Here is a 26549-nt window from a genome sequence, read left to right on the forward strand (position 1 = left end):
TGACTACCTCTGCTTATTTTTATCTTTGTGTCACAGATGAAGAAAAGTTACACAGTTGTTTGCCAGTATGGAATGATAAGCTGAGCAGACTCTGGGCCCTGACAAGAGAAGAACTGTGCAGTTAGACCATTTGCGGCAGCTCTGTGACTTCCTGGAAAATTAGAAACAACTACACAGTACTTGATTCAAATACAGGCATTCCTCCCACCCTGAAAGATAGTTGGACTCTTCCAGCAGGTTGTCTTTCTGTGCAGTGGCTTTACTGTTAGCACGGATGATTGAGGGCTGATAATATGCATGATTAGTGTGAAACTTTAATCAGTAAGTATTTATTAATTATTGATCATATACTTAACACTCTGATAGGTAATCTGGGGGATTCCCAAGAAGTGGAAAGAATGATTCTGAAACTCAGGAAATTTATATGCTTATTGGAGGTACAGGGGTTACAGAGGATTATAAGATCCTAAGAAAAAAGAGATAAATGAGGTCAAGAAAACTTCACAGTGGAGGTGAGATTAGAGCTGGACCTTAGGGGAAAAGTGCAGTTTGGATAGACGAGAGGAGTCAGAGGAGGGAAGGGTGAATCAGATGGTATTCAGATAGGAAGCATATCCTAAGACAGGATCTGGAAACTAGACTAGGCATGGTATGTGAGGAAGAGTAAAGTTTTCACTTGGTTAGAATAGGACGTGTGGGGTAGTTGCAGGAGAAGATTGGGTTGAATAGGTAACAAGGAGCTGGATTATTGAGGACCCTGAATGTTAAGTCAGAGAGTTTGTCCTTCACCAGATAGTGGGGGGTCATTTTAAGCTCTTGAATAATTATTTATCAATCTATTTCTTTCCATAATTACTTTTTAAATTGGCGTTTTTATTGAGATAATTGTTGATTTACAGGCAGTTGTAAGAAATAATAGAGTCATCCCTTGTACACAATATTTTAAGTGCTAAGTTTGTGAAAGTCACTTCAAAGGTCTCATCAATGTATAAAATAACCTGCTTTTCACAAGCATACAGAAAAACAATATGTATATACATCCTTTTTTAATAGGTACATAACAAAATATGAGGCATAAAACATGTGTCATATGAGCAGAGTTCTTAGAGAAACAGTGAGTGACTTTTTTTTTTTTTTTAAAGATTTTATTTATTTATTTGACAGAGAGAGAGACACAGCAAGAGCAGGAACACAAGCAGGGGGAGTGGGAGAGGGAGAAGCAGGCTCCCCGCAGAGCAGGGAGTCCGATGCGGGACTCGATCCCAGGACCCTGGGATCATGACCTGAGCTGAAGGCGTCACTTAACCAGCTGAGCCACCCAGGCGCCCACAGTGAGTGACTTTTGAAAGGTGGTTAGGAAAGGCTTCGTGGTGCTAGTGCCATGTGGAATTATTCTCTCAGCCCCTCATGTGTCCCAGGGTGTGGGCCAGATGCTGGGGATACAGTGCTGAACAAGATAGACATGGTCTGGGTTCTTGTGCAGCCTGAAACTTACTGGTGAAAACAGACAAGTAACTATAATAAAATAGAATGGGGGTTATAGTGAGAAATTCAGAATGCCATGGGAGAACAGGGCAGGGGGATCCAAACAATGCTAGGGAACATCACAGAAAGGCCTTGCAAAGGACGGGATGTTTTAAGCTATGATCTGAAGGATGTTCCAGCAGAGAGATGTGAAGGCCTGGAGGTGTGAAGTGAAATAGTGCATTCGAGGAGCTGAGGGACTTTTGTTAGAGTTGGTATAGAGAGCATAGGATCATGGATGTGAGTGAGGGCTCCGGAGCCTGATTGCCTGGGTTTACATCCTGGCCTTACCAATTACTAATTGCCCTTGGACAGTTACTTCTTTGTGCTTCAGTTTCCCCATCTGAAAATAGACATAACTCCGACCTCAATTTGGGAGTAAATGATTTAGGACATATAATGCCCTTAGATTAGTGCCTGGCACACAGCAGGTGCTCAATACATGTTAGCTCTTACTGCTTCTTCCATGACTACAGCAATTAAATTTGAGAAGATGAGTGGTAAGAACGTAACTTTGAGATTCAAGGGGGCCTTAAAAGCCATGTTAGGAGTTCTGACTTTATCCTAAGAGTGGCGGGAGGTCATTAAAGGGTTTGGAGTAGAGGCGTGGCATTAGATTTGCATTTTAGAAAGATGATTCCGGTTTTGTGTAGAAGATAAATTGAAGGGGGCTAAGAAAGGTGGCAGGGAGACCAAATAAGAGGCAGTTGCGGAAGTCCAGGTAAGAGATGGCAGTCATGAGGAAATGATTAGTTTGAAAAGACATTTGTTCATCCAGTCATTCGACACCTGGTTATTGAATGCTTACTGTGTGCCAGGTGGACTTCTCAATTCTGCACGTAGAGCTCTCGTGGAGTTCTGTTCGTAAGGGAGGTCAGTAACAACAAGCAAATGTATAACATATTATTAGGAATGATGTGTGTTATTAGGAAAAATGAAACAGGAGGGGCGCCTGGCTGGCTCAGTCAGTGGGGCGTGCGACTCTTGATCTCAGGGTAGTAGGTTTGAGCCCCATATTGGGTGTAGAGATTACTTAAAAAAATAAAGTCTTAGGGAGACAAACCATTAGCGACTCTTAAGGAAACAAACTGAGCGTTGCTGGAAGGGAGGTGGGTGGGGGGATGGGGTAACTGGGTGATGGGCATTAAGGAGGGCACTTGAAGTAATGAGCACTGGGTGTTGTATGCAACTGATGAATCACTAAATTCTACCTCTGAAACTAATAGTACAGTATATGTTAATAAAAAATAAATGAAATATTAAAAAGAAAGGGAAGAGACATGGATGGTGAGAGTCTAATAAGGACGGTGGAGGAATGTATATGAGTGAGGAACATACGTACCACAAGGACAGAGGTCTTATTCACCTAGAATTGCTTTGAGCAGTATCTGGCACATAGTGGATGCTCAGTGAATACTCATTGAATGGATAGGTGGTCAGGTAGATGGAATTTAGAATGAATGTACAGATAAATAATTCATTCTTCCAAACAAGCCTGAAATCTAGGAAGGGGAGAGAAAGTTGTGGGGTAAGCTTCCTAACTAGCATCTTTCTTTCTTGTGAAAGGATAAGAGGATAAACTCTGGAGCTACACTATTAGGTTCAGATTTTGGCTTTGCCATCTGTTAGGTCTGTGGCCTTAGGCAAGTTACTTATCTTCTCAGGACCTCAGTTTCTTTATCTGAAATATGGGAACAACAGTAGTACCTACCTCATGGGCTCACTGCAGGGTTTCTCAGCCTGAGCACTGTTGACATTTGGGGTTGTGTTGTCTGGGGCTGTCCCGTGTGTTGTAGGGTATTTAGCAGAATTTCCTGGCTGCTGGCTGTCGGTAGCCATCCTCCAGTTGTAACAAGCAGAAATGTCTCCAGATAATTGCTGTGTGTCCCCTTGGGGGAAAAATTGCCCTGGGTTAAGAACCACTGGGTTTTTGTGAAGGTTGAAGGAGTTGATATGTGTAAAGCACACAGAACAGTAACAGGCACATGTACTATTGTTAACTTTAGCATAGTGGCTTCTAGGAAAGAGTGTTTCTCCTAGTAGCAGCTGAGGACAGTTTCATCTCCCACTTGATTAAGTAAATAAGAGAAGCTTAAAGCACAGTTGCTGGTGGAATGTGAAAAAATGGTTTTGTCTATTCCCAATAAGATTTATTTCTGCACACTGCCACTTTCTATGGATGGAATGCCTTCTGATGTATCTCAATTGGAAGTTTATTTAAGGTGGAGAACATTAGTAATAGTTTTTTCTATACTAACTGGGGTTTGGGGACACATTTTTGTTCCTAAGATTAGAGTATGCTTCTCTTTGGGTGCACGGTAGGTTTCAACAAGGTGCTGATGGAGGCCAACATCTGTTCTAGGCAGAACTCACCAACCAGAATAAGCATGATCAGTATTTATTCTATTTGGCCACTAAAGAATTGAAATAATAGTGTACTCAACAGTGTTTCATGGTTATATTTTATAAAGTAAATTTTTGTTGTGTATCACTTGTGCTTGCTTGGTAGCTAGTGCAGTGTGTTAGCTGTTTGCTGATGGTGCTATTGCTGTGGAAACTGTGAAGGTGGTGATAGATGGGGGGGTCATTAATTTTAGAGACATGGTGTAAAAAATATCAGCTGACAGATGCAGCAATCAGAATGAGATAATTGGATAAATTATTTAAAGTCATGATTCATCACTCCCCATGTAGGGGGTTATTATTTTTAAAATTTAGTTAAGTCTTTGTACCTCAATCTACATGTAAACATAATTGTACATAGATGCATAAATCTGAAATTTTGCATCCTTATTTTTTAAGTGCAGACTTTTTTGCTTAGCATTCCCTCTGTTCTTCAGTATTCCCCCCACACTGGTGAGTCTTTACCCCCAAACCATGTAAACAACTTAGTGTATGTCCTTCCATATTTTTCTCTGCACACACATAATCCTATTACAGATCCATATGCACGTACAAATACACACAGTATTTTTTTCTTTTTTGCTATGACTTGTTTTTAAATGAAATTACATGTTTTGTTTTTTTTTTCCTTTTGTTATTCTCACTCAACAATACTTAATGGGGGGAGGCACCTGGGTGGCTCAGTCAGTTAAGCGGCTGCCTTGGGCTCAGGTCATGATCCCAGGGTCCTGGGATTGAGCCCCACATCGGGCTCCCTGCTCGATGGGCAGCCTTCTTCTCCCTCTCCATTGCTTGTGCTCTCTCTCTCTCTCACATGCGTGCTCTCTCTCTATCTCTCAAATAAATAAAATAAAATAAAATAAACAATACTTAATGGAAATCCTACATCATCTGACATAGCTCAAATTAGTTCTTTTTAATGACTATTAAATTAGTTATGGATATTATATTCATTTTACTTCTTTCCTTTTTTGCCATGATGAAAAACGCTGCAATAAACCTCTCTTTTACATATGTTTTATGTATGTAGTTCTGTGGTGCATATTCTTAGGCATGGAACTGATGAATTAGGGAGAATATGTATTTTCAATTCATTAGCTGCCATAGCCAAATTGTTTTTTAAAAGATTGTGACACTTCACATTTCCACCAGTCATGTTTGAGAGTACCATTTTCCCCACCTCTCTGCTAGATATAGTTGTTATAAACTCTTTTAAATTTTTGACTGATCTAATGGGTGGAAAGTGATAGCTCATTGTTAACTTTAATCTCTCTCCAATCAGGACTTAATTAGGATTCTTAACAAGTTTGCTGAATAAGCCATATGAAAGCCCAGCCTCTTTGGACACTGTAGCCACATCTTGAAATGCTGGAGAGATGTGGATTGTAAGGGATCAGGGGACAAATGCAATAGGTTGTTAACAGTGAAAAGCTGGCATTCAGTTAAGGCATCTATTAATATGAAAATGGTGAATAAAACTGAGTTTTGCCGGGAAATATGTCTTTACATCTGTGCAAAACCTTCTTCCCCAGATTCTTGGCAAATTACCGTGTAGCAGAGATCACTTTCTGGGGAAGTTTATCACAGTGGTAAACAGATCACATTCAGGAAGGGATTATATTTTATGTACCATATTTAACCAGAGAATTGATGCCATAGTGCACTTCAGTGTAGTACAGTTCATATTATGAATAATTTTTCTTAGCCTTATAATTAGTAATAATTCTAACAGTATGATAACTACCCCATATTGACTAAACTCCCCCCCTTAGTAGGTGCTTTAAATAGTTATCTCATTTAACAGCAATCCTTCAAGTTAAGTAAAATTTTACTTTGAGAGAAACTGGCACCTAGTGATAAGTGCTGGAGGTAAGGGTCACACCTTTGACTTCAGAGCACCTGCCTATTAATACCATGCAGTCTCTTGATTAGATACAGTATGGACGAGCTTGGATAAGACTCATGAATAATTTTTAAGCTTTATTTTAACATAAATATAGACCACCACAGTCTAGGCATTATCAGTACCCAGGGACTAATTTGAGTATGATCTTCTTCCACTTCCCTTTCCCTAGAATCTAACAATGAAATAATATTACTAAATGTTTGATAATTGGTGAGCATTGGTTGAAAGATAGTGGACTGGAGGCTGTGGATATTTTATAATGTTTATTGAGTATCAATTGGGTAGAGCCCTATGGTAGGGAGAGCCTTATTTTGTGGCAAAATAAAATAAGAAAAGATACTAATCCTTTTCTTCAAAGAGCTTAGCATTCAGTTGGAGATAGATGTAGTCATGCTATAAAATAAGAGAAAATTTTATGCTGGAAGAATAGCAGGTGGAGTGACCAAAGTTTTTTGAGGTTAATTAGGGAAAGTTTCTTGGAAAAGGTAAGTTTTGAGCCAGGGTTTTAAGATGATGGACATGAACAGGTGGCAGATCTGTGTTTCTTAAAAGATAGTATACTCGGAGTCAGTTCCAAGTTGGAATGTTTCATAATTTTAAAAAGAGTGGAGTGTCCCTTATCACACATCTTGCACTTCTGAATTGAAGATTCTGTTTGACCAAACTCTTTTCTAGGCTTTTCCTTATTTAAATGACTGCTTTGCTATGCTTCCCCTTGTCATTTTGATTGCTTAAATTTGTGGGGATGATGTTTAAATACAAGATCTGGGTTCAGAAAGTAATTTTTGGTTCTGTTACTTTTCATAAAAATATAAGGGTTAAAGATAATTTTAATTGTTCTTCACCATTCACCTAGTTTTATTAATCAGGAAAGTTCCTGTTTCCTAACAGTAAGGCTGATGTATTGATATGTTCAGAAGCATGGCCTGAATTCTGAGCAGATGCAGCATTTATCTTATCTGAGAATTTGAGACCTAAGAAATTTGAGAAATCTAAGTTAATTTTTTAAAATTACAAAGCAAGTGGTGGTTGTTTTTTTAATTTTTAAAATCAGTTTTCAGTTATAAAACAATATATTTGTTTTCTTAAAATAATGAACTTTTACAAAGAAGGCTCATTAGGGGCGCCTGGGTGGCTCAGTCGGTTAAGCGGCTGCCTTCGGCTCAGGTCATGATCCCTGGGTCCTGGGATCGAGCCCATGTCCGGCTCCCTGCTCAGTGGAGAGCCTCCACTTCTTCTGCCTTCTCTCTGTCTCCCTCTCTGCCTGCCTCTCTGCCTACTTGTGCTTTCTCTCTCTGTGTCAAATAAATAAATAAAATCTTTAAAAAAACAAACAAACAAAAAACAAAGAAGGCTCATTATCCCCAGTCCAACTTTGAGTTCTTCACCATCTACATTTAAAGCTATGAAATTATTTTCATCTAAATTTCACTGAATCTATGCGGCCTTAGAGAGTTTATTTTTAAAAAGTATCCTGGGGGACACCTGGGTGGCTTAGTCATTAAGTGTCTGCCTTCGGCTCAAGTCATGATCCCAGGGTCCTGGGATCCAGCCCCGCATCGGGGTCCCTGCTCGGCGGGAAGCCTTTTTCTCCCTCTCCCACTCCCCCTGCTTGTGTTCCCTCTCTCGCTGTGTTGCTCTCTGTAAAATAAATAAATAAATAAAATCTTAAAAAAAAAAAGTATCCTGGGAAATGTTGGTACCTTCTTTGTAGTATAGTCTTGATCAAAAAAATTTGCCGGGGTGGGGAGGCACCTGGGTGGCTCAGTTGGTTGAGCATCTGACTTTTTTTTTTTTTTTTTAAGATACACTTAATTTATTTAAGAGAGAGAGTGTGGTTGAGGGGTGGGGAGGGGCAGAGGGAGAGGGAGAGAGAGAATCTCAAGCAGACTCCCTACTGAGCGTGGAGCCAGACACAATACTTGATCCCAGGACCCTGAGATCATGACCTGAGCTGAAACCAAGAGTCAGACACTTAACTGACTGAGCCACCCAGGTGCCCCGAACATCCAGCTCTTGATGTCAGCTCAAGTCCTAATCTCAGGGTTGTGAGTTCAAGCCCTGCATTGGGCTCCACACTGGGCATGGAGCCTACTTTAAAAAAATTTTTTGTTGTTGTTGAATAGTATCAGAGTCTCAAGTTAAGATGTGTGATGAAGGACACCACTCTTTTTAAAATTATGAAGCAGTCCAAAGGAACTGACTCTCTGAGTACAGTACCTTTTAGGGAGCTCAATAAACCCACTATGTAAAAGGGCCAAAACCTCTTTCAGATTCCCACACTGCAAACACTGTGTAGGTAAGTGGCTCTCCTGTTTGTACTGTTTTCAGATTGGAGCTTCTGTGTATTATGTGAACTATATAGAGCATTGATGTCTGTGAAGCAAAAGGAGTAACCTGGTGAGCAAGTGACTGCTGGGCAGCCTGGATTCTAGGGAGAATGTTTGGATTGGCAGAAAAATGAGCATGTAGTACTCTCGCTTCAGAGGAGATGAGTGAGGGGTGACGGCCTTATGCTAGAGGAGTTCTAGCAGCTTTCAACTTTGAAAGATGTGAGGAATCAAAGACCATGAAGTAATGAGAAAGAACCAGCAGAAACGTAGCTTGACACTATCTGATAGTTTTTCCCCCCTGAACTGTGCACTTCTAATTTTGTTGCTAGTTCATTATGTGGAGAGCTTGTTTGCCTGGCGACACCTGGATTACTGAAAAAAGAGCAAATGGTAGTATGTTCTAGGTCTATCACAAGCAGTTATGGGGAAGCCCTGATGAACAGATCTCATTAGCTCAGCTTTCCTGCACCTAAAAGGAAGAACCTGTCTTTGTGTTTTCTTCAGGCTCTTCTTGCCAGCACACAGTACTGGAGACCTTTAAGCAGAGTGGAATGTAGCCCGGGTGCTTGCGTGGTTCAGAAGCTTCACTAGCTGCCAGCTTCCCTTGTGGACTGATGACAGGAGGGAGAGTGAAGGGGAGTAGCCAGATGTCCTCTGTAGGATTCGGTAGGCAGAAAGATCCTGGGGTTCCCTGGTAGCATGAGAATTCTCTACAGAGACTGATCTTTATAAAGGAGATTACACTAATAAGAGAAAGAGATACAAAAGTATGGTGTTCTTATGCTTATAAGCATAGACTTTACTGCCATGTAAAAAATTGTAGACTTGAAAAATTGTACTTGAAAATCCTGTCCAGGTTCTCCTCTGCTTCTTAAATTCTTCTGTTTGGGCTGAAGTATCACTGCTTGGTTTCATTGTGAAAGAAACTTTATGGGGGGAAGTTTAAATAGGATCATTTTGGCTCTTAAGCTCTAATGTCACAAAGACATTTTCTCTTTGTGTGGTATGTTCTGCTTTTAAAATCTTAAAATGACCACTCTAGTTCTTGAAGTCATTTGTAAGAAATAAACATTTTTAAAAGATGGATAGAGTAATTTTGAGTATGTGTGATTATAGGGAGGCAGCAGTGAAGAAACATTAATTGCTGTGCCTCTTTTTTCCTGAAAGACGTGATTACTAAAAGGTGCAGCCAGTTAGAAAACTCTTCTTCCATGTTGGTTTTTCTGTTTCAAAAAGTCTTCTTGCAGTAAACCATTGGTCTACAGTGTGCTCTGGCACCTCTTCCACATTCGTGTTCAGACTGCTTATCAGTCCTCTGCCTTGTCTCAGTTCTTTTTTTTTTTTTTTTTTTAAAGATTTTATTTATTTATTTGACAGAGAGAGAGATAGCGAGAGCAGTAACACAAGCAGGGGGAGCGGGAGAGGGAGAAGCAGGCTTCCCGCCGAGCAGGGAGCCCGATGTGGGACTCGATCCCAGGACCCTGGGATCATGACCTGAGCCGAAGGCAGACGCCCAACGACTGAGCCACCCAGGCGCCCTTGTCTCAGTTCTTTAAATGACTCAGTGTTAGTCAGAACGAGGAATCCCAGAAGAGATTGTGACTGGCTCCCTATTTTGGGTGATGGTTTTTATTTAATTTCCTAGGTCATGTAATACAGGCAGATATTAACAGTTTGAGAAATCCTTCAGAAATGTTAGTTCCAAGCATGACATCTTTATGAGAAAACAGTTGTGAATTCACTAAAATGTAAATTCAGTAATGTTATAATAGACCTTTATACCTTACTCCCCCTGTTTTCTACCCTGTGAGTATATTTGTGTCTATATAGTGGGAGATCTTGGGATGGAAAATTAAAATTAGTAAAAGGGACCATTTCCAGAACATTTTCTGGATGGCTGACATACTGATTATTGCTTGTTTCATTAAATTCATTCTAAACCATATTAATTTGGTGGTGTTATCCCCATTTTTCAGGTGAGATGAGAGCTCAGTGAGGTTAAGTGACTTACCCCAAAGCCAGACTGGTGGTAGGTAGTAAGAGCAAGAATTTATACAAAGATTTTTCCAGTTCCAAGTCAGAGTTTTCAGCCACTATGTCACATTGCCTCTATCCTGCTTCTGAGAGGTAGAAGGTCTCAGTAGGTCCTGGACAGAAGAAAAAGTGAATCTGGTTCTCTTGCTTTCTGTCTGTGTCTCCCTTTTTCCCCAGCACCTAGCATATGTATAACACACAATAACTTTTTTTTTTTTAAAGATTTTATTTATTTGTCAGAGAGAGCACAAGCAGGGGGAGCGGCAGGCAGAGGGAGAAGCAGGCTCCTTGCTGAACAAGGAGCCCGATGTGGGACTCGATCCCAGAACTCTGGGATCATGACCTGAGCCGAAGGCAGACGCTTAACCGACTGAGCCACCCAGGCATCCCACACAATAACTATTCATGGAATAAACAAGGATGTACAGTTAACCATGGAATATGGAAGTGAACTGGCTTTTTTTTTTTTTTTTAAAGATTTTATTTATTTGACAGAGAGAGACACAGCGAGAGGGGGAACACAAGCAGGGGGAGTGGGAGAGGGAGAAGCAGGCTTCCCGCGGAGCAGGGAGCCCGATGCGGGGCTCGATCCCAGGACCCTGGGACCGTGACCTGAGCCGAAGGCAGACGCTTAACTGACTGAGCCACCCAGGCGCCCCGAACTGGCTTTTTTTGTTTGTAAAATTTTTCTAAGTACATGCTATATTTCTAAGTATAGTAAAGTACATCTTAGACTAATATTTACCAGGTCTTTTCGTTGCATATATAGACATTTGAATAAGAATAAATCATTTACAGTCCCATATGATTCTGGAAATTATCAACAGTCTGAGTACCCGTTTCCCTCTTCCTGACCAACCTCCCCCTGCTGGGGTTGGCCCTCTTTCTTTGTTTCCATACTGCTGTCAAAAATGCCCTTTCTCTGTTTCTTTTCTCTCTATCCTCTGTTCCCCAAGAAGTTGTTATTTTCACACCTTTTGCTTTTGTATGTTCTCTCCCTTTGGTTGCAGGTCCCTTCCCCCTCTTTAGTTTGACTTTTTTTTTTTCTTTTAAACCATCCAGGTCTCAGGTCAGGTGTCTTCTCTAACTCCTCCAAACCCAGCTAGGTCTTCTTTTTGAGTTCCCATCAGAGCACTTATCATGCTGACAGATTGTATGATTGGGTACGAGTCTGACTCTGTTTAGAGCCTGTTGTACGTTCCATGAAGGCAGGGGCTGGGGTGTTTCATCTCTCTGTATCACAGCCTGGCACATGGTAGGCAGACAGTTATGGAAAGAAAAGTGAAACGAAATAAAGGGTACGAAATAAAGGGTGTAGCTTGCCCAGTCCCACCATAAATCTTAGAGAACCATTCCATTTTAGGAATGGAGGACATCCTATCTGCTCTAGTCCCTCTTTTTTAGAGACAAAGGTGACACCTTGAGGTCATAAACTAAGTAATTAGCAGCACAGCTGAAAAACAGAACTCCTGAGTCCCAGCCCAGTGTTCTTTCTTTCATTTTGAAAAAATGTTTTTTTGAGGAAAAAAAATTTTTAAATTTATTACAAGGCAGTAGTTGTTTAATGTAGAATTTTTGGAAGATACAGATAAACAGAAGGGAGAAAAAGAGAAAATACAATCAGCCTATTCCCACACCCAGATGGTAACTACCCTTCCAATCACTTCTGTGCACAGCGACATGTTTATGTATGCATTACATAATCGGGTGATGACAACAGCTTACATTTACTGAATGCAGGATAGACACTGTTCTAAGTGCTTTACATATGTTGACTCATTTATTACAGTAACGCTATGAGGTAAATACTATTATCCCCACTCTACAGATGAGGAAATGGAGGCACAGGCATGTTAAGGATCTCAGGTCACTCAGCTAGTAAGTGGTAGAGCCAGGATTTAAACCCTGGCTGTCTAGCTCCAGAGCCTGTATTCCTAACTGCTATTATTCCATTCTGCCTCTATGCATGGTATTTCGTAATCTGCTTTCTTTTAAAAATTGAGATCAGTTAATAGGCAGTAAGAGTCATCCCTTTTACAGGTATAGTTCAGTGAGTTTTGATAAAAAGTAAACCACCACCATAATCAAGATGTATGGAATATTTCCATCAAGAAGTTCCATTGTGCCTCTTTGTAGACAGTCTCCTCCCCCATTCCCCAGCCTTGGTAACCACTGATTTTATTTCTGCCCTTATAGTTTTGTCTTTTCCTGAATTTCATATAAATTCAGTATTGTAGCCTTTTGCATTTGCCTTCTTTGGCTTAGCATAATGCTTTTGCGGTTCATACATGATGTTGTCTGTAGTAGTAGTTCATGTATTTTATCACCGTGTAGTGTTCTGTCCTATGGCTGTACCACCATTTTTTATTCCATTTACAAGTTGAAGGACATTTCGGTTGTTTCTAGGTTTTGGCAGTTAAAATAAAGCTGCTATGAATATTCATGTACAGCTCCTTATATGGACATATGTTTTCATTTCCCTTTGTTTAAGTATTCAGGGATGGGATTACTGAGTTACATGGTAAATCCAAGTTTAAGTTTATAAGAGACTTCCAAACTATTTTCCCAAATCATCATTTTGTATTCTCCCAGTAATGTCTGAGAGTTTCAATTGCTCCTCATCCTCACCGGCAAATTCTTTATTGATAGCATTTGTATTCTGACATTTGGCCAAATTACCACCTTCACATGGTCTTTCGGGGTAAAAGATGTTGCTTAAATTAAGGATTTCTGATATATTTTTTTCTTTTTCATTTTTCTTTTTCTTTCCATATTACAAATATTTATTGAACATCTTACAGTGCAAGGGGATAGATGATTATGAGCAACTCTTACCTCAAAGCCCACTGGTTGGCCCTATGGGTAGGGGCCATGGCAGATGATGGTCACACAGTTGATTCTTACACTTTGCCTGCCTTCCTCCTAGAACAGATTGTTCCACTAGAGGTTTTTGCTTCCATGCCTCTACGTTTTCTGCCTTGCTCAGCTTTCAAGTGCTGGGGAGCCTTGTGGGGAGAAGAATATGGTGGTGGCACATCTGGCTCTACCTGTGCTGCCAGCCTTACTGACCACCTTAGGTGAAAATGCCAGTGAGTGTTATGATGGCGGCTGTTTCCATAATTAGCTGTGAAGGTTTTTCAGTTTAGTCTGTTGGTATAGCTGTGCCGATTTTCTACCCAGTGATTTGAATGATGGGACTATGACATCTGAGGAGTAGAATCAAATGGTGAGGTAAGTTGAGGTCAATAAGGGTATGAATCTCAGATTTTTGGTGGGCTGCTACTGTTGCAGTATATTGTCTCTAACACTAGCTAGCATCTTAAGAGCCTTTATTTTCTTTCTAAATGAAAAAGTCAAGTATGTACTGAGCTGTATCTTTTTTTAGAATTTTGTCACCAAAATATCTGCAAATTGCTAAGAAGTGTCTATTCACTCATTCATTCATTGAGCACATATGCCAATTAACCATTATGTTTATGGTACCCCTTCTTGATGCTGTGATGTGGCTCATTTCAAAGTAAATTCTTCCTGAGTTTTTCCCTTGGTACTGCCCTTCCTTCCAGTTTGGTATCTTTCATCTGTAAACATTTTAAAAACAAATGTCAAGTGAAATAAAATAGTCCAGTGTTATAGGTCCTTGTTCCACTTTGGTGCAGACTTTGCACAGGAAGGGAGGGGGGCAGAGGAGAGAAGAGGGAACCTGGTCATGTGATACTGCTTGTCTGGCAGAAGCCTTTGGTTCTGAGCAGAGAAACCAACTGTTTACTATTTTGGGTGAATGAGGTTGGTTGGTTGCTACGAGCATTTTCTCTAAGGGAACCCTCTTCTCTTCCAGCTCTACACATTGAAATCATCCCAGTCCTGCTTTTTGGCATTTGGACAGAGGAGGGAGGTGTCTGTGTCAAGGCCCAGTGCTGACAGGAAGAAATGTTTTCCAGGAGACTTACTGATTCTGACCTTCTGCTGTCACTGCTTTTAATGATCCCTAAGTAAACTTGGGATCTAGCTGTTCTTACAACCCTTAGCACTGCAGAAATGAAGTACCCCCTTTAACCTAAAGAGCAGTGCTAATCAGATTTTCAGCAAATAATAAGTGGCCTCTTTAAGGAGTGAGGTAAGGAAGACAGGTTTATTGCAACCCTGGCCTTTGGAGCCTCACGTCTCCCCCAGCATCCTGGAGGAGAAGACCAAGACTCATCAACCCACCTTCAGGATCCTGCCACTCTCGTGGATTGTCCTGGAGCCTGGAAAGGACAGCTACTCAGCAGTGTGCCTGGCCCCTTATCACAGTTTTCGGGAAGGTTGGCATATTTATCCTGTTGGGATTTGCATGCTTTTGTTTCCTCCTTAATTTACTGCACTCTTTTTATCTCCTCCTTATTCCTCTGTAGCCATCCAAGCTTTGACTTTGGGTGGTTTACTCTCTCAGGGTTTTTGTTAAAGCTTGTTGAGCCCTCAGTAGGTAGACAACTGAGCATGGTACCATAGGGTGTACTTCATGACCTGATAGGGACAGTGTTTAGGATGTTTTTCTTGCTCCCTTCCTTCCACCCTTGCACAGCTCATGTACTGAACCTAGATTATGGAAGGAGGAAGAAAAAACTCTATAAGGTGGGATTCTTCCCCTTTATGTGGGTCAAATGCAGTGTTTTATCAATAAAACATACTCTGGCCATAGGTTCTATACAAATAGGGAGCTAGTGATGATGACTTTAGTTTCTTCTCTCTGTTACAGATAATCTCTGAGATCTCATTGCACTAAGATATCATAATTTGGAATAAAATAATACTTGGAAGGCTTTTTACTTATACTGCATGTTAGTTTGGGTTAGGGTGAACAGTTTGGGCTGGCCTTACCAATCTTTTTAGTAATTGTAGAGTTACATTAGAATTATATCCACATGTATGAAGGATAGCAGGAAACCGTTTATTAGGTTAACACCCATGAAGGATTTTTCCTTTGTGAACATCCCTCTTTTGTATTTTGAAACTGCTGGAAAAATACTCTTTGGGAGTAGAATGGACACATTTGAGTTCTGCAAAAAAGTTCGGTAATTCTTTCAGAAGAACTCTGAGTTGTGGAAAAAAAAGGGGGATAGGGACTTCATTCAAATTCTAACAGATATGAATGGAAAAGAATTGTCAACATTTTCTCTCTCCCAGCTTGGAAAACTTTAAATGTTGTCCATTAGCAGAATTTATATACAATCTCCACTATTGATTATGTAATGTAGACATTTCTTTTGAATTCTTAAGATTTCTTTGGGACTTTACTAACATCTGACAGGATGATTTGAGCTTGTGGCATCAGCAGTGAATGAATCCACTGACGAGTTGATGAGTGATTATCAGTGCCCAGTTTGCAAAGAGAAGAGTTTAAAAAACGGATTGAGAGTTGATTTTTTTTTTTTTTTTTAATATCTAGAAGTGTTATAGACTAATGTCAAAGAAACACCACAGTAACATTTCAGGGAAGATTATCTGAAAGGCAGAGAGACAGTATGGCTTAGGACCTAAAGCTTTGGGCTGCTACTGTCGATTTTCTGTAACCAGAGGATTATAGTGTTTCAGATTCCCAGTGTGAACATTAAGAATATCTTTGTTTCAAGTATAGCAGTGTATGGAATAAAGATGCAGACTTGTCATAAGTAGGATCAGAATGGTAATTTTAGACAACTAGCCAAAGCAATTGACTATATGTTTTTCTGATTTTATACTGTACTTGGAAATTTGTATCTAGAATTCTTTATGTCTGTTGGATCTTGAGAGAACTCATATTATGTTTTCTACCAGTACACGTTTTTTTTTTTTTTAAATGATTGTCACTTTATAAACTGCACAGAGGAAATAGATTGTGCATTAGATAATGAAAGTTTATTATAAAGGATGTCCAGTATTACTTCTTTTGGGCTGAAGCAGGTGTTTGAGGGATAAAGATAATTCTTTCTTCAAATACTGAAAACTACCCAGTGGAAGTGACTCTTCGCAGTCTTGTGTTTTATTATTACAGATAAATGCCTGATGATAATCTTTTCCTTCTTTCATAGTTTTCTTAGCTCTGTCTTTTCTTTTTCCTAAGTAAAAAAAAAAAAAAAAGGATTCTAAAAGCTGGCACACATTTTTAAAGAGAATTGTTTAGGACCATAGGAGGCCATGTGTGATACTTTTCCCGTTGTTTTAGTTGACAGTTGGAAATGCCTACAAGGATAGGAACCACACTTTTATTTACCCCTTATGGCATTAGGACCCGTGGTTTTCTTTATTAATAGACTTTGGCAAGGATCAGAACTGCATTTTTTAGAAGAAGCCTTAAAAGATTGATTCTTATGGTTTAATACAACTTTCTGGTACAGCACTGCCCAGGACTGTATCAGCACTGTCCAGTACAATAGCAACTAGCCACGTGTGGCTGTTGAGACTTGAAATGTGGCTGGAGTGACTAAGAAACTGAATTTTTAATTTTAACTTGAAGAGTGTATGTGGCAAGTGGCTACCATATTGGATGGCATAGTTTCAGACCCTTCACAGTCTGACCTTCACCAGCCTTTCCAGCTTCCTTCTACTCCTTTTCACAAACTTAGTTCTCCATCTCAATTGGAACATATTAGTTATGTTCTTAACCTTATAGTATTTCCTACCTCTAGGTCGTGGCTCCTATCTAGTTTTTGGTTTTTGTTCCTATCTAGTGTATGAAGTCATCCAGAAATGGTTTATATGCTGCTGGTCCTCTTTGTAGTCTAGTGAGTTATTCTCTGCAAACTCAAAGCACTTAGAACTCTGTCCTTGATTACAGTAATTTGTTTTACATTTCTTATCTTCTCCATTATATTTATAAATACCTTGAGGGCTTATATAGTTTTTATGGTTGTATGTGTGTGATTGGCTTAACCATTTCTCTTTTCCCCCCCACCTTTAAAGTGCTTATTAGTGAAGTGTGTTTATACTATACAGTAGGTGGTTAATAATGCATTAGCTGAGTTAGTCTGCTGAGGGTACTGTGCTTCCTGGCACTAGAGGGCAGTATCATGCCCATAAGCAAAAATGTGTTCATCGTAAATGACAGATATATTTTGAGTACTCTGTCCTAATTCAGTTTTATTCAGTATCTCATATTAATAATTCTAGCCTTCAGAAGAAACTCAGATCTTTTTAAAAAAATTTATATATATATAAATTATATATTTATAAAATATATATTTTATATATTTATTTGAGAGAGAGAGAGCGCAAGCATGAGCAGGGGGGAGGGGCAGAGGAGAGGCCGACTCTGTCAAGCAGGAAGCAGGGTTAGATCCCAGGACCCTGAGATCATGACCCGAGCGAAGGCAAACACTTAACCAACTGAACCACCCAGGCGCCCCTCAGATCTTTTAATTGTCAATGATATTAATAAATAAGCTTTACCCACAATTTTTTTTTTAAGATTTAAAAAATTTATTTGACAGAGAGACAGTGAGAGAGGGAACACAAGCAGGGGGAGTGGGAGAGGGAGAAGCAGGCTCTCTGCCAAGCAGGGAGCCCGATGTGGGGATCGATCCCAGGACCCCGGGATCATGACCTGAGCTGAAAGCAGACACTTAACGACTGAGCCACCCAGGTGCCCCTCCCCACAATTTTCTTGAATTAGATTCAGAATATGATGCTGGTCCAGGAGATTGGTGAGATTCTTACTGGGAAGAAACTTGGTACATCTGAGAAACACTGGCCAAGGCATTAGGGGTCAGAGATTGATTCCTTGAGGGCTGAAAGCCTTTTTGTGGTAGGCAGCTAGTGTTCCAGCCCTGAGCTGATGATAGTCAAGAACTTGAAGTTCTTGGTTTGATCTTGCCAACTGAGTTTGGCTAAATTGCTCTAAGCTTGGCAAACCAGTTTCTTTCATTGTCTCATGGGTATAATGCCTGCCATCCTAACTCATAGAGTCAAATAAGATCATATGTGTGAAAGTAGCTTTGTAAAGTATTATATATTATTTTTATTAGTTATTTTTATTATATTTATTATTTTTCTTCTCCGTTCCTGCTGTGTCCCTAGTACCAAGGCATGTACATAGTAAGTGATTGATTATAAATATTTATGACATCTTTTTTTATATTTTCTGTAAAGAATGTATTCTGTTAAAGGTTGATGAGAGATATATTAATACAATTGCTCCCACCTAGGCTGCACACACTGAGAAGTGATTATAGTCACAAGTTTGGTTGACACATATCCTGTCCTTTGGTGTTATGCAGCCTTAAAATGAACTGTATGTGAGAGATTTTATCTGTGTATGTGTGTATAAACTAAATATGTATATAAACTCTTTTTTAGTCTCCTCTCTAATGGGTTTATGTTTATAGATCTCCTACCCTTCGTAATATTAACTTAAAATATTCAGAATAAGCCAATTATTGTGTTTTTTTGCAAACCATAGAAAACCATGTCCAAACACAGTTATTTAGCCAAAACTGATGTAGTTTGGAAATATGCATGAGCGTATTTTCCTGTGGATTTGTGAGTTAGAAAAGCAGCCATTCTAGAAGAGGGTAGTGTAGTGGTTGCTTTTGTTGCGAACAAGCATCAGCACAGAGCCTTCTCTAGTAAATCATTAGATGCATCAAATAAAATGTTCAGCTGAAGTTCATGCAATCCCACAGTTACCAAACACTCTTGCCAAAGAGAGTTGCAGTCAAAATATCTGCAATCGAATCATTTCCTGTTCGGGCTTGCAGGTGGGGAACTGTCTGAAACTGCTGTCCTGTGAGATTAGTTATGCAGAAGATGCCTTGGTGGGATAGGCCTTGATATTAAATGACAACCTAGCAAGTGTGAGGATGGAGAGGATACACTGGGATCCTACAACTAACCAGACTAAGGCATAGAGATCAGGATATGCAAGCCCACTCCCATGGAGTGATCTGAGTAAAGCTCCTGTAGGGCATTCAGATATGTGCTGAACACACTCGGGCTGTGGGCCAGGCAGATGGCACATTCCTGTACTGACCTTCGGAGGCCTGGCGGATTACAAAGCTAGCATTGGAGGCGTGGTTGTGTGCTGGCATGAACAGCCCCGACAGCCTGCATTTCATCTAGCATTTGGTCCTTCCCAGTCGAAGGGATGCCTTGTGACTGGGTCGATCCCCGAGTCCACTTAGGGACTAGCCTGTATTTTCGTACCCCTGCCCCTCTTGGAGTTGATTTTTACTGTCAGTGCAGCCCCAGAAGTGACTCACATCCTCTGAGAGATTCCTCCAGACAGGGAATGACCCAGGGTTAGCCTTTGAGATGCCACGATTCCCCTATCTTCCCACCCCCACCTGTCTTCATTGACTCACATTTTTAGGTTTGACTAAGCCTTCCATATGAGCATAGGTGGGGGCTAGGCAAGATAAGCTGCAGTCACCTGTCCCTTCTTTGGCTTCAGTGCATCCCTTTGGCTGTGTAAAGGAAATTTGGGTATGATACACTTCTTAGGCTTCACCTTATCCCCCCCCCTTTCCTGTTGCCCTTTTGATTTTTTTTAATCTGATACTGAGCCTCTCCTCCCCCCACTCACACACCAATGGAGTCTCCTAAGCTATTTCTGTCGGTTTAATGATCCCCAGCTGTTGCTGTAGTTCTGGCTGTTTTCATGCTTTGATGAGGCAGAAGAGCCGGAGAAAGAGGGGTCTTGCTTGTGTATCACATAGAGTGTCAGACAAATGTAATGCATTTTCTCAAAACAACTAGGGTGAGGCTTCTGAAAGAGGGATGTTAATACTGGGATGGTTTGAAAATGCAGGAGGAGGGAAACTACAAGCTAGTATCTGGGACATTTTAAAAATAAGCATTCTGCTGATAGCTGTGGCACCTTTTGCATCCCTCAAAATTATGCTAGAAAAATGTGGTATGTGGTAACTGGGTTAATTGTTTGATTACTCTGCATTCTACTTCCATTTTAGCTTTGGAGCTAGAATGTCCCGTCCACCCATGGTGGGTATTGGAGGAGCCAAACATCTAAATGAAAAGGAAGATTCTGTGATAGGAAAATATGAAAATCATTCCTGAAGTGGCCAGAAAAGGCATTGATTTCAGTTCTGTTTTAACTTAATGTAGGTTTGTTTCGTAAAATTTTGTGCAAAACCTGTAGTAATGAAATGTTCCACTTGCAAATTTGACCACACAAACTTCAGGAAATACAAAGTTGCAGTTCTTCAAACAACATGAACTCCTTTACAGTTATATATACATTTATTTCTGAGATGTCTCCACTAAACCTGGAGAATGGGGAGTAGGAAAATCCTTCAGTAGTTAAATGGGTTACTGTATTTTAATAGACTGGCTTTTCCTTTATGTATTTGATCTTGAGAATTGTAACTCTTGCAACATTTTTAGCTGATAGACTTACAGCTTTCATACTTCATATGCTGCATGAAATTTAACTTTCCCTCTTTTTTGCCTTTTCATCTTCTACAGAAAAGAACAATTTTGCTGTAGCTTTTACCAAAATTAATTTAAAAATATTCCTTTAATTTTTTTGAGACAGATAGATACAATTTTACATCACCTAGGGCTTAAGGGGAGAAATTATTATTTTTTTCCCTTAAGTACCCATAGAGAAATTTACACGTAAATATTTTAAGAACTTCCAGATTTTGTATATGTGTATTTTTAGCACATTTGGCCAAATTTCTCATTTCTAATCACCTCTCTGTTTCCTAATCCTTGCCCTAGAGAAAATTTGCTTTCATTTATTTTTAGTTATTTTTTAAGATTTTGTTTATTTATTTGACAGAGAGTGAGAGAGCACAAGGAGGGGGAGCAGCAGAGGGAGAGGGAGAAGCAGGCTACCCACGAACAGGAGGTCCAGTGCAGGGATCCGTCCCAGGACTCTGGGATCATGACCTGAGCCAAAGGCAGATGCTTAACCAACTACTGATCTCAGGTCAGGTCTCGATCTCAGAGTTGTGAGTTCAGGCTCTGCATTGGGCTCCACACTGCAGCCTCCTTAAAAAAATAAAAAAAGAAAGAAAGGAAGAAATCAGGATTTACCTTTTTATTTTTTTTCTCAAAATGTCTGTTAAATGAGCTGTCATTAATTACTACAAACACTGAAAGTTAATTTCAAAAATAGGATGAAGCTAAATATAAGCCTATAGGGAGCGTTTGAAATACTTTGATAAAAAAAACCAAACACTAACTTTCTAAGTATTTACAGAATTTATATGGGGATATAAACCTCCCTCATTATTTCAGTCCTGAATATTCTACCATGCTATGTCTTTCAGGTCCACATTATTATTAAAGATCTAGAAAGAATAAGTACTCTAGGGCGCCTGGGTGACTCAGTTGGTTAAGCGACTGCCTTCGACTCAGGTCATGATCCCGGAGTTCCGGGATCGAGTCCCACATCGGGCTCCCTGCTCGGCAGGGAGTCTGCTTCTCCCTCTGACCCTACCTCCTCTCATGTGCTCTCTCTCTCTCTCTAATAAATGAATAAATAAAATCTTAAAAAAAAAAAGAATAAGTACTCTAATAAGTTTTTTTTTTTTTTTTAAGATTTTATTTATTTATTTGACAGAGAGAGACACAGCTAGAGAGGGAGCACACGCAGGGGGAGTGGGAGAGGGAGAAGCAGGCTTCCCGCGGAGCAGGGAACCCGATGCGGGGCTCGATCCCAGGACCCCGGGATCATGACCTGAGCCGAAGGCAGACGCTTAACGACTGAGCCACCCAGGCGCCCCTACTCTAATATAGTTTTAAGGGAAAGAATTTTTGTCACTTCTGGCTTGTTGTAGAATAACTACCTTGTTCCAAGTTTTGAATCTGTTCACCTGTCACCTACCCTCAACAAAGTTGGGTGCAGGGGCGCCTGGGTGGCTCAGATGGTTAAGCATCTGCCTTCGGCTCAGGTCATGGTTCCAGGGTTCTGGGATCGAGCCCCGCATCCGGCTCCTTGCTCCGCAGGGAACCTGCTTGTGTTCCCTCTCGCTGTGTCTCTGTCAAATAAATAAAGAAAATCTTAAAAAAAAAAAAAACGTTGGGTGCAAAATGTCAGCAACCAGTAATACCCGCAGAGAATAGCAAATGAGAGTCAAGGCTGCCCACATTTCCTGGGTGAACCTGCAGAACTAATGCAGCAGGGAAAACACTGTTCCTGGTGCCTTTAACTTTGGAAGGGTTTGTTCAGATGGCCCTGCCAGTCTAAAGGAAGCACATTCCCAGTGTATCTCCACCCCATTCAGATGTCTGGTGCAAGTATGTGTTATGCTCAGATCTTGTGTGATGGAGTTCGTATTTGTGCATTGCCTTATGTATGGATCCTCAGGAAAGAGACTGAGGGCATTGAAGTAGCTGGTAGTTTGAGATCTGCCCGCTGCAGTTAAAGGAGAACATTACTTCAAGGGGGAGATGAACAGCTACCCAAAATGAAATGGTGAGCCCCAGATTTTGAGGATATCGGAAAGAGTTTGATTTATTTACTTATTTATTTATGCATAATTATTATTTTTGTTATAACTCTGGCATTAAATGTGATGTAGCAGAAAAAGGAGAGGCTTTGGTTCAGGCCAACCTGTGTTTGAACTCTGGCTCTACCACTTACTAGCTGTGCACACAGTTACTTAACCTCTTTGAACTGCTGTTTCTTCATCTATAAAATGGAGGTAATACATACTTCAAGTAGCTGTTGAGATGAAATGAGTCACTGTAGTGGTACATCCCACCAAGAGTTCAACAGATTAGATTCCTCATCTCTTATAGCTTAGTTTCCTTCTCAAGACAGGCCTCTTCTCACTCAGTGCCTTTGTGCGTGCTCTATTTCTGCTGCCTGGAATTCTTTCTCCAGATCTTTTCATGGTTTTATCATATTATGTAGGTTTCTGTATAAGGGTCATCTGTCTCCTCAGAAGGGGCTTCCTGTGTACTCTGTAAAATTACCACCCCCAGTCACTCTCTGCTCTCTTATTCTGCTGTACTTTTCTTCACATAATGTACTATTAGAAATTATAACATAAATAACTTACTATGTTTCTCCCACTAGAGCATATGCTCTCTGAGGGCAAGGACCTCATCTGTCCATTTTACTGCTGTATCATCTAGAATAGTGCCTAGCATGCAGTACGTGCATAATAAATATCCGTTCAATGAATGAATGAATGAACTCAGAATCTCTCTAATACCAGGGAAAAACCCCTGGCAGAATGCAGGAATGAAGTTGTACCAGGAAGCAGGTGCTCTCTGCTTTTCAGTGTGTATGTTTCCGCATTGAGAGCCAAATGGGAAGTAGGCCTGTGAAGTTCTCTTGTATCCTTCGCCTCCTGTCTCTGGGAGGAGCTCCTTTGAATGACCTTTACATATGGCCACTGTTACCCTGTTAGTCTGTATTCCTTTTGGAATTTTAATATAAGGAGGCTTTTAGATTCTAGAATTCTGAAATGCCCTGTGCTATTCACTGAAATCACCTGGATTTTCCCTATTAGTAAGTAGATAGATCATTTTTTTCCAGCCACATCATGCAGAAAGCACTATTAATAGTGTCATTTTTAAACATGAGGAACTGGTGTGTTTTATGAAGGAAGAGAAACACAACATGTAATAGTGGCTAAGGGCTCTGGCTATAGATCGAAATGGAGCTGGGTGACTTTAGGCAAGTTGCTTAATCTGTCTTACGCTCAATTTCCTCAGCTACAAAATAGTATAATAATAGCACCTTCCACTAGCTTTGTTTTAAGAATTGAGTAAGATGGGGTGCCTGGGTGGCTCAGTCAGTTAAGTGACCTTGATTTCGGCTCAGATCATGATCTCAGCAGTGTGAGATTGAGCTTATTTGATGTTTGTTTTCCCCATGAAAGTGTAAACTCCACAGAAGGCAGCGACTTTGGTCATTGCTGTATTCCCAGTACCTCTCCTTCTGCTTCTCCCTGCTCCCTCTCTTAAAAAAAAAAGGTAATAAGATGGCACATGCGTGTTTTCACTATTTTATTATTTCACAATACAGAGACCTTTTATTGTACATATTTCAGTAGCTTGAGTTAGATATTCATAAGCTTATCCTTTGTAAATACGTGTCAGGGTAGATATATAAGTAACCCAGGTTTGCCACCCCAGGAAGATACCTCATCTCTCTGCCTGAATCTCTGAGAGTATTTAGGTTAAGTAGATAATATTTTATCATTTTTTGGTATTACTTCTGATATCTAAAGCAGATTATTTGAGAGATAATTTAACTCATGTTTATACAATATATACAGAGAAGAGAATTTTATAGGATTGTGAAAGGGTTGAATGATTAAGCATATTGGTAAAACAATCCAATTTGAAATCTCATAGGTGGTTTTTTTGCATGTGTGATTTTATTTTATTTTTTATTTTTTTAAAAGATTTATTTGTTTATTTCAGAGAGAGAGAATGGGCAGTGTGCAAGTGGGGGGAAGAGCAGAAGGAGAGGGGAAGCAGGCTCCCCCCTTAGTGGGGAACCCAAAGTGGGCCTCAGTCTCACAACCCTGAGATCCTTACCTGAGCCCAAGTCAGACACAACCCACTGAGCCATTCAGGCGCTCCATGTATGTGTAATTTTAAACAGAATTAGGGATTTCTCTCTTCAGCATTACATTGTGGTTCATTGTATTTGTTTATGCCACAATCATTTTATATTTTGAATTTATTAGAAGCCCCATTATTATTCTTAATTATTAATTAGTCATTTATAAGAATGAATCCGTAATTTCTTTCCAGTAGATGGTAACATTTCAGTTTGAAAAACCTGACCCTTTAATATATTTTAGTAATTGATTCATAAATCTGAAGGGAGAGTCAAATCCATGGGTTTTTTTTTTTTTTTAAATAAGCTTTATATTTTGGAATAATTTTGGACTTGAAAAAATCACAGGTAGTATAGAGAGTTCCCATATACCCTTCACCCAGTTGCCCTAATGTTAGCTTCTTATATAACTGTGGTACATTTGTCAAAACTAAGAGGTTAACATTGATATACTACTAAGTAAATTCCAAACTTTATTTGGATTTCATATGCTTTCCCACTGATTTTCTTTTTGTGTTCCAAGATCCAATCCAGGATACCTCATTGCATATGATTTTTAGATGGTGAAGCGGTAGGATCCCAGAGAGAATTACCTTTACTTTTCTTACCTCCACCTCCTCCTTTTGTCTTTTTTTTTTTTTTAATATTTATTTATTTGACAGAGAGAGAGACAGCGAGAGAGGGAACACAAGCGAGGGGAGTGGGAGAGGGAGAAGTAGGCTTCCCGCAGAGCAGGGAGCCCGATGCGGGGCTCGATCCCAGGACCCTGAGACCATGACCTGAGCCGAAGGCAGACGCTTAACGACTGAGCCACCCAGGCGCCCCCTGTCCTCCTTTTGTCTTAACTGTGGATCTGAATTTCTGCAGGTCCTTTTTTCTCTGGCAACAGATGAATGACGTTTCTGGGTCCTTTAGCCACTATTTCTGTATTGACAGCTTAGAATTTCAGGAGCATGCCTTGAACATTCATCATATATTTAATTTTATTAATGAATGGGTACTGATCCTTCTGCTTTTCTCTGGGTCTTACCCTTTAGACATACCATACTGAATAGAGTCTGGGAATAGAGGGTGCTTCTTCACTGCCGGAACTGCCTTCCAAAAGGAAACACTTCCCTTACCCTCCCCTCCCTGTCCCCCTTCCTTCCCCCCTTTCTCCCCTCTTTTTCCCTCTTCTCCTATTCCTCCTCTCCAACTGCAGCTCCCTCCTGGTCCCCCCTTCCCCAGAACAACATAGGATATGATTTTAAATAAGGATGTTTTGATATAAGGCCCTTTTATTTTGCAAAATAAAACATGTCATTGAAAGTGTGGTACCAGATCACTACCAGTGTCTATTCCTGTCCTAAAGAAAAGCTAGCTGAGATAAAAGATTTACATTCTAGTGAAAGGTTTGTATTCTGTCGGTTTTACAAAGCATTTTTCACATACTTGTGTTTTTTTGTTTTGTTTTTGTTTTTTAGCTCAAAGTGCAGGAGTTATTTTTACAAATTGTATTATAGTGGGGAAATTGAGGCTAAAGGAAGTTAAGTGACTTGATTAGGTAGCAACAGAGCCAAGACTAGAACTTGTGTCCTCTGATTCTGTCTCTGATGTTCTTTGTTCTTCCCTTAAAGGTCAGTTCTGTAAATGTATTGTATTCACTTAGAACTTACAAAATATTCATATAACCAACCCAATATGAATTGTTTGCCCCAATACCCAGAAATTACAGTTCGGGTGACAGTAAACCCTTTCTGGTTAAGGGTAGGGCTAATTATAGAATACATTGGGGCCTTAAAATGCTCTTGTTTATATTCAAAGCACAAGCCAGAAACACAGTTTTGGTGCACTGTATACTGTGCTAACC

At 40.1% G+C, this 26549-nt stretch overlaps 1 protein-coding gene across 7 annotated transcripts in view; it reads left to right on the forward strand.

Annotated features, from left to right (window-relative positions):
* MRTFA (myocardin related transcription factor A) overlaps positions 1-26549 on the forward strand; it is a 196412-nt gene that overhangs the window by 122788 nt on the left and 47075 nt on the right. The window contains exon 1 of one of the 7 annotated variants that reach the window (XM_064590572.1): positions 37-321. The exons of 5 other annotated variants lie outside the window; for them this stretch is intronic. In XM_064590572.1, the coding sequence (XP_064446642.1) occupies position 321 (1 nt within the window). In that variant the 5' untranslated portion in view covers positions 37-320. Of the gene's footprint in view, positions 1-36; positions 322-14442; positions 14502-26549 lie in introns of those variants that run through there. One more of the 7 variants, XM_045872475.3, reaches the window with a different exon arrangement.

This window comes from Mirounga angustirostris, unplaced genomic scaffold (assembly GCF_029215605.1).
Source record: "Mirounga angustirostris isolate CCGP_5_RB_7025 unplaced genomic scaffold, mMirAng1.0.hap1 SCAF_5, whole genome shotgun sequence".
Lineage (NCBI taxonomy): Eukaryota > Metazoa > Chordata > Mammalia > Carnivora > Phocidae > Mirounga > Mirounga angustirostris.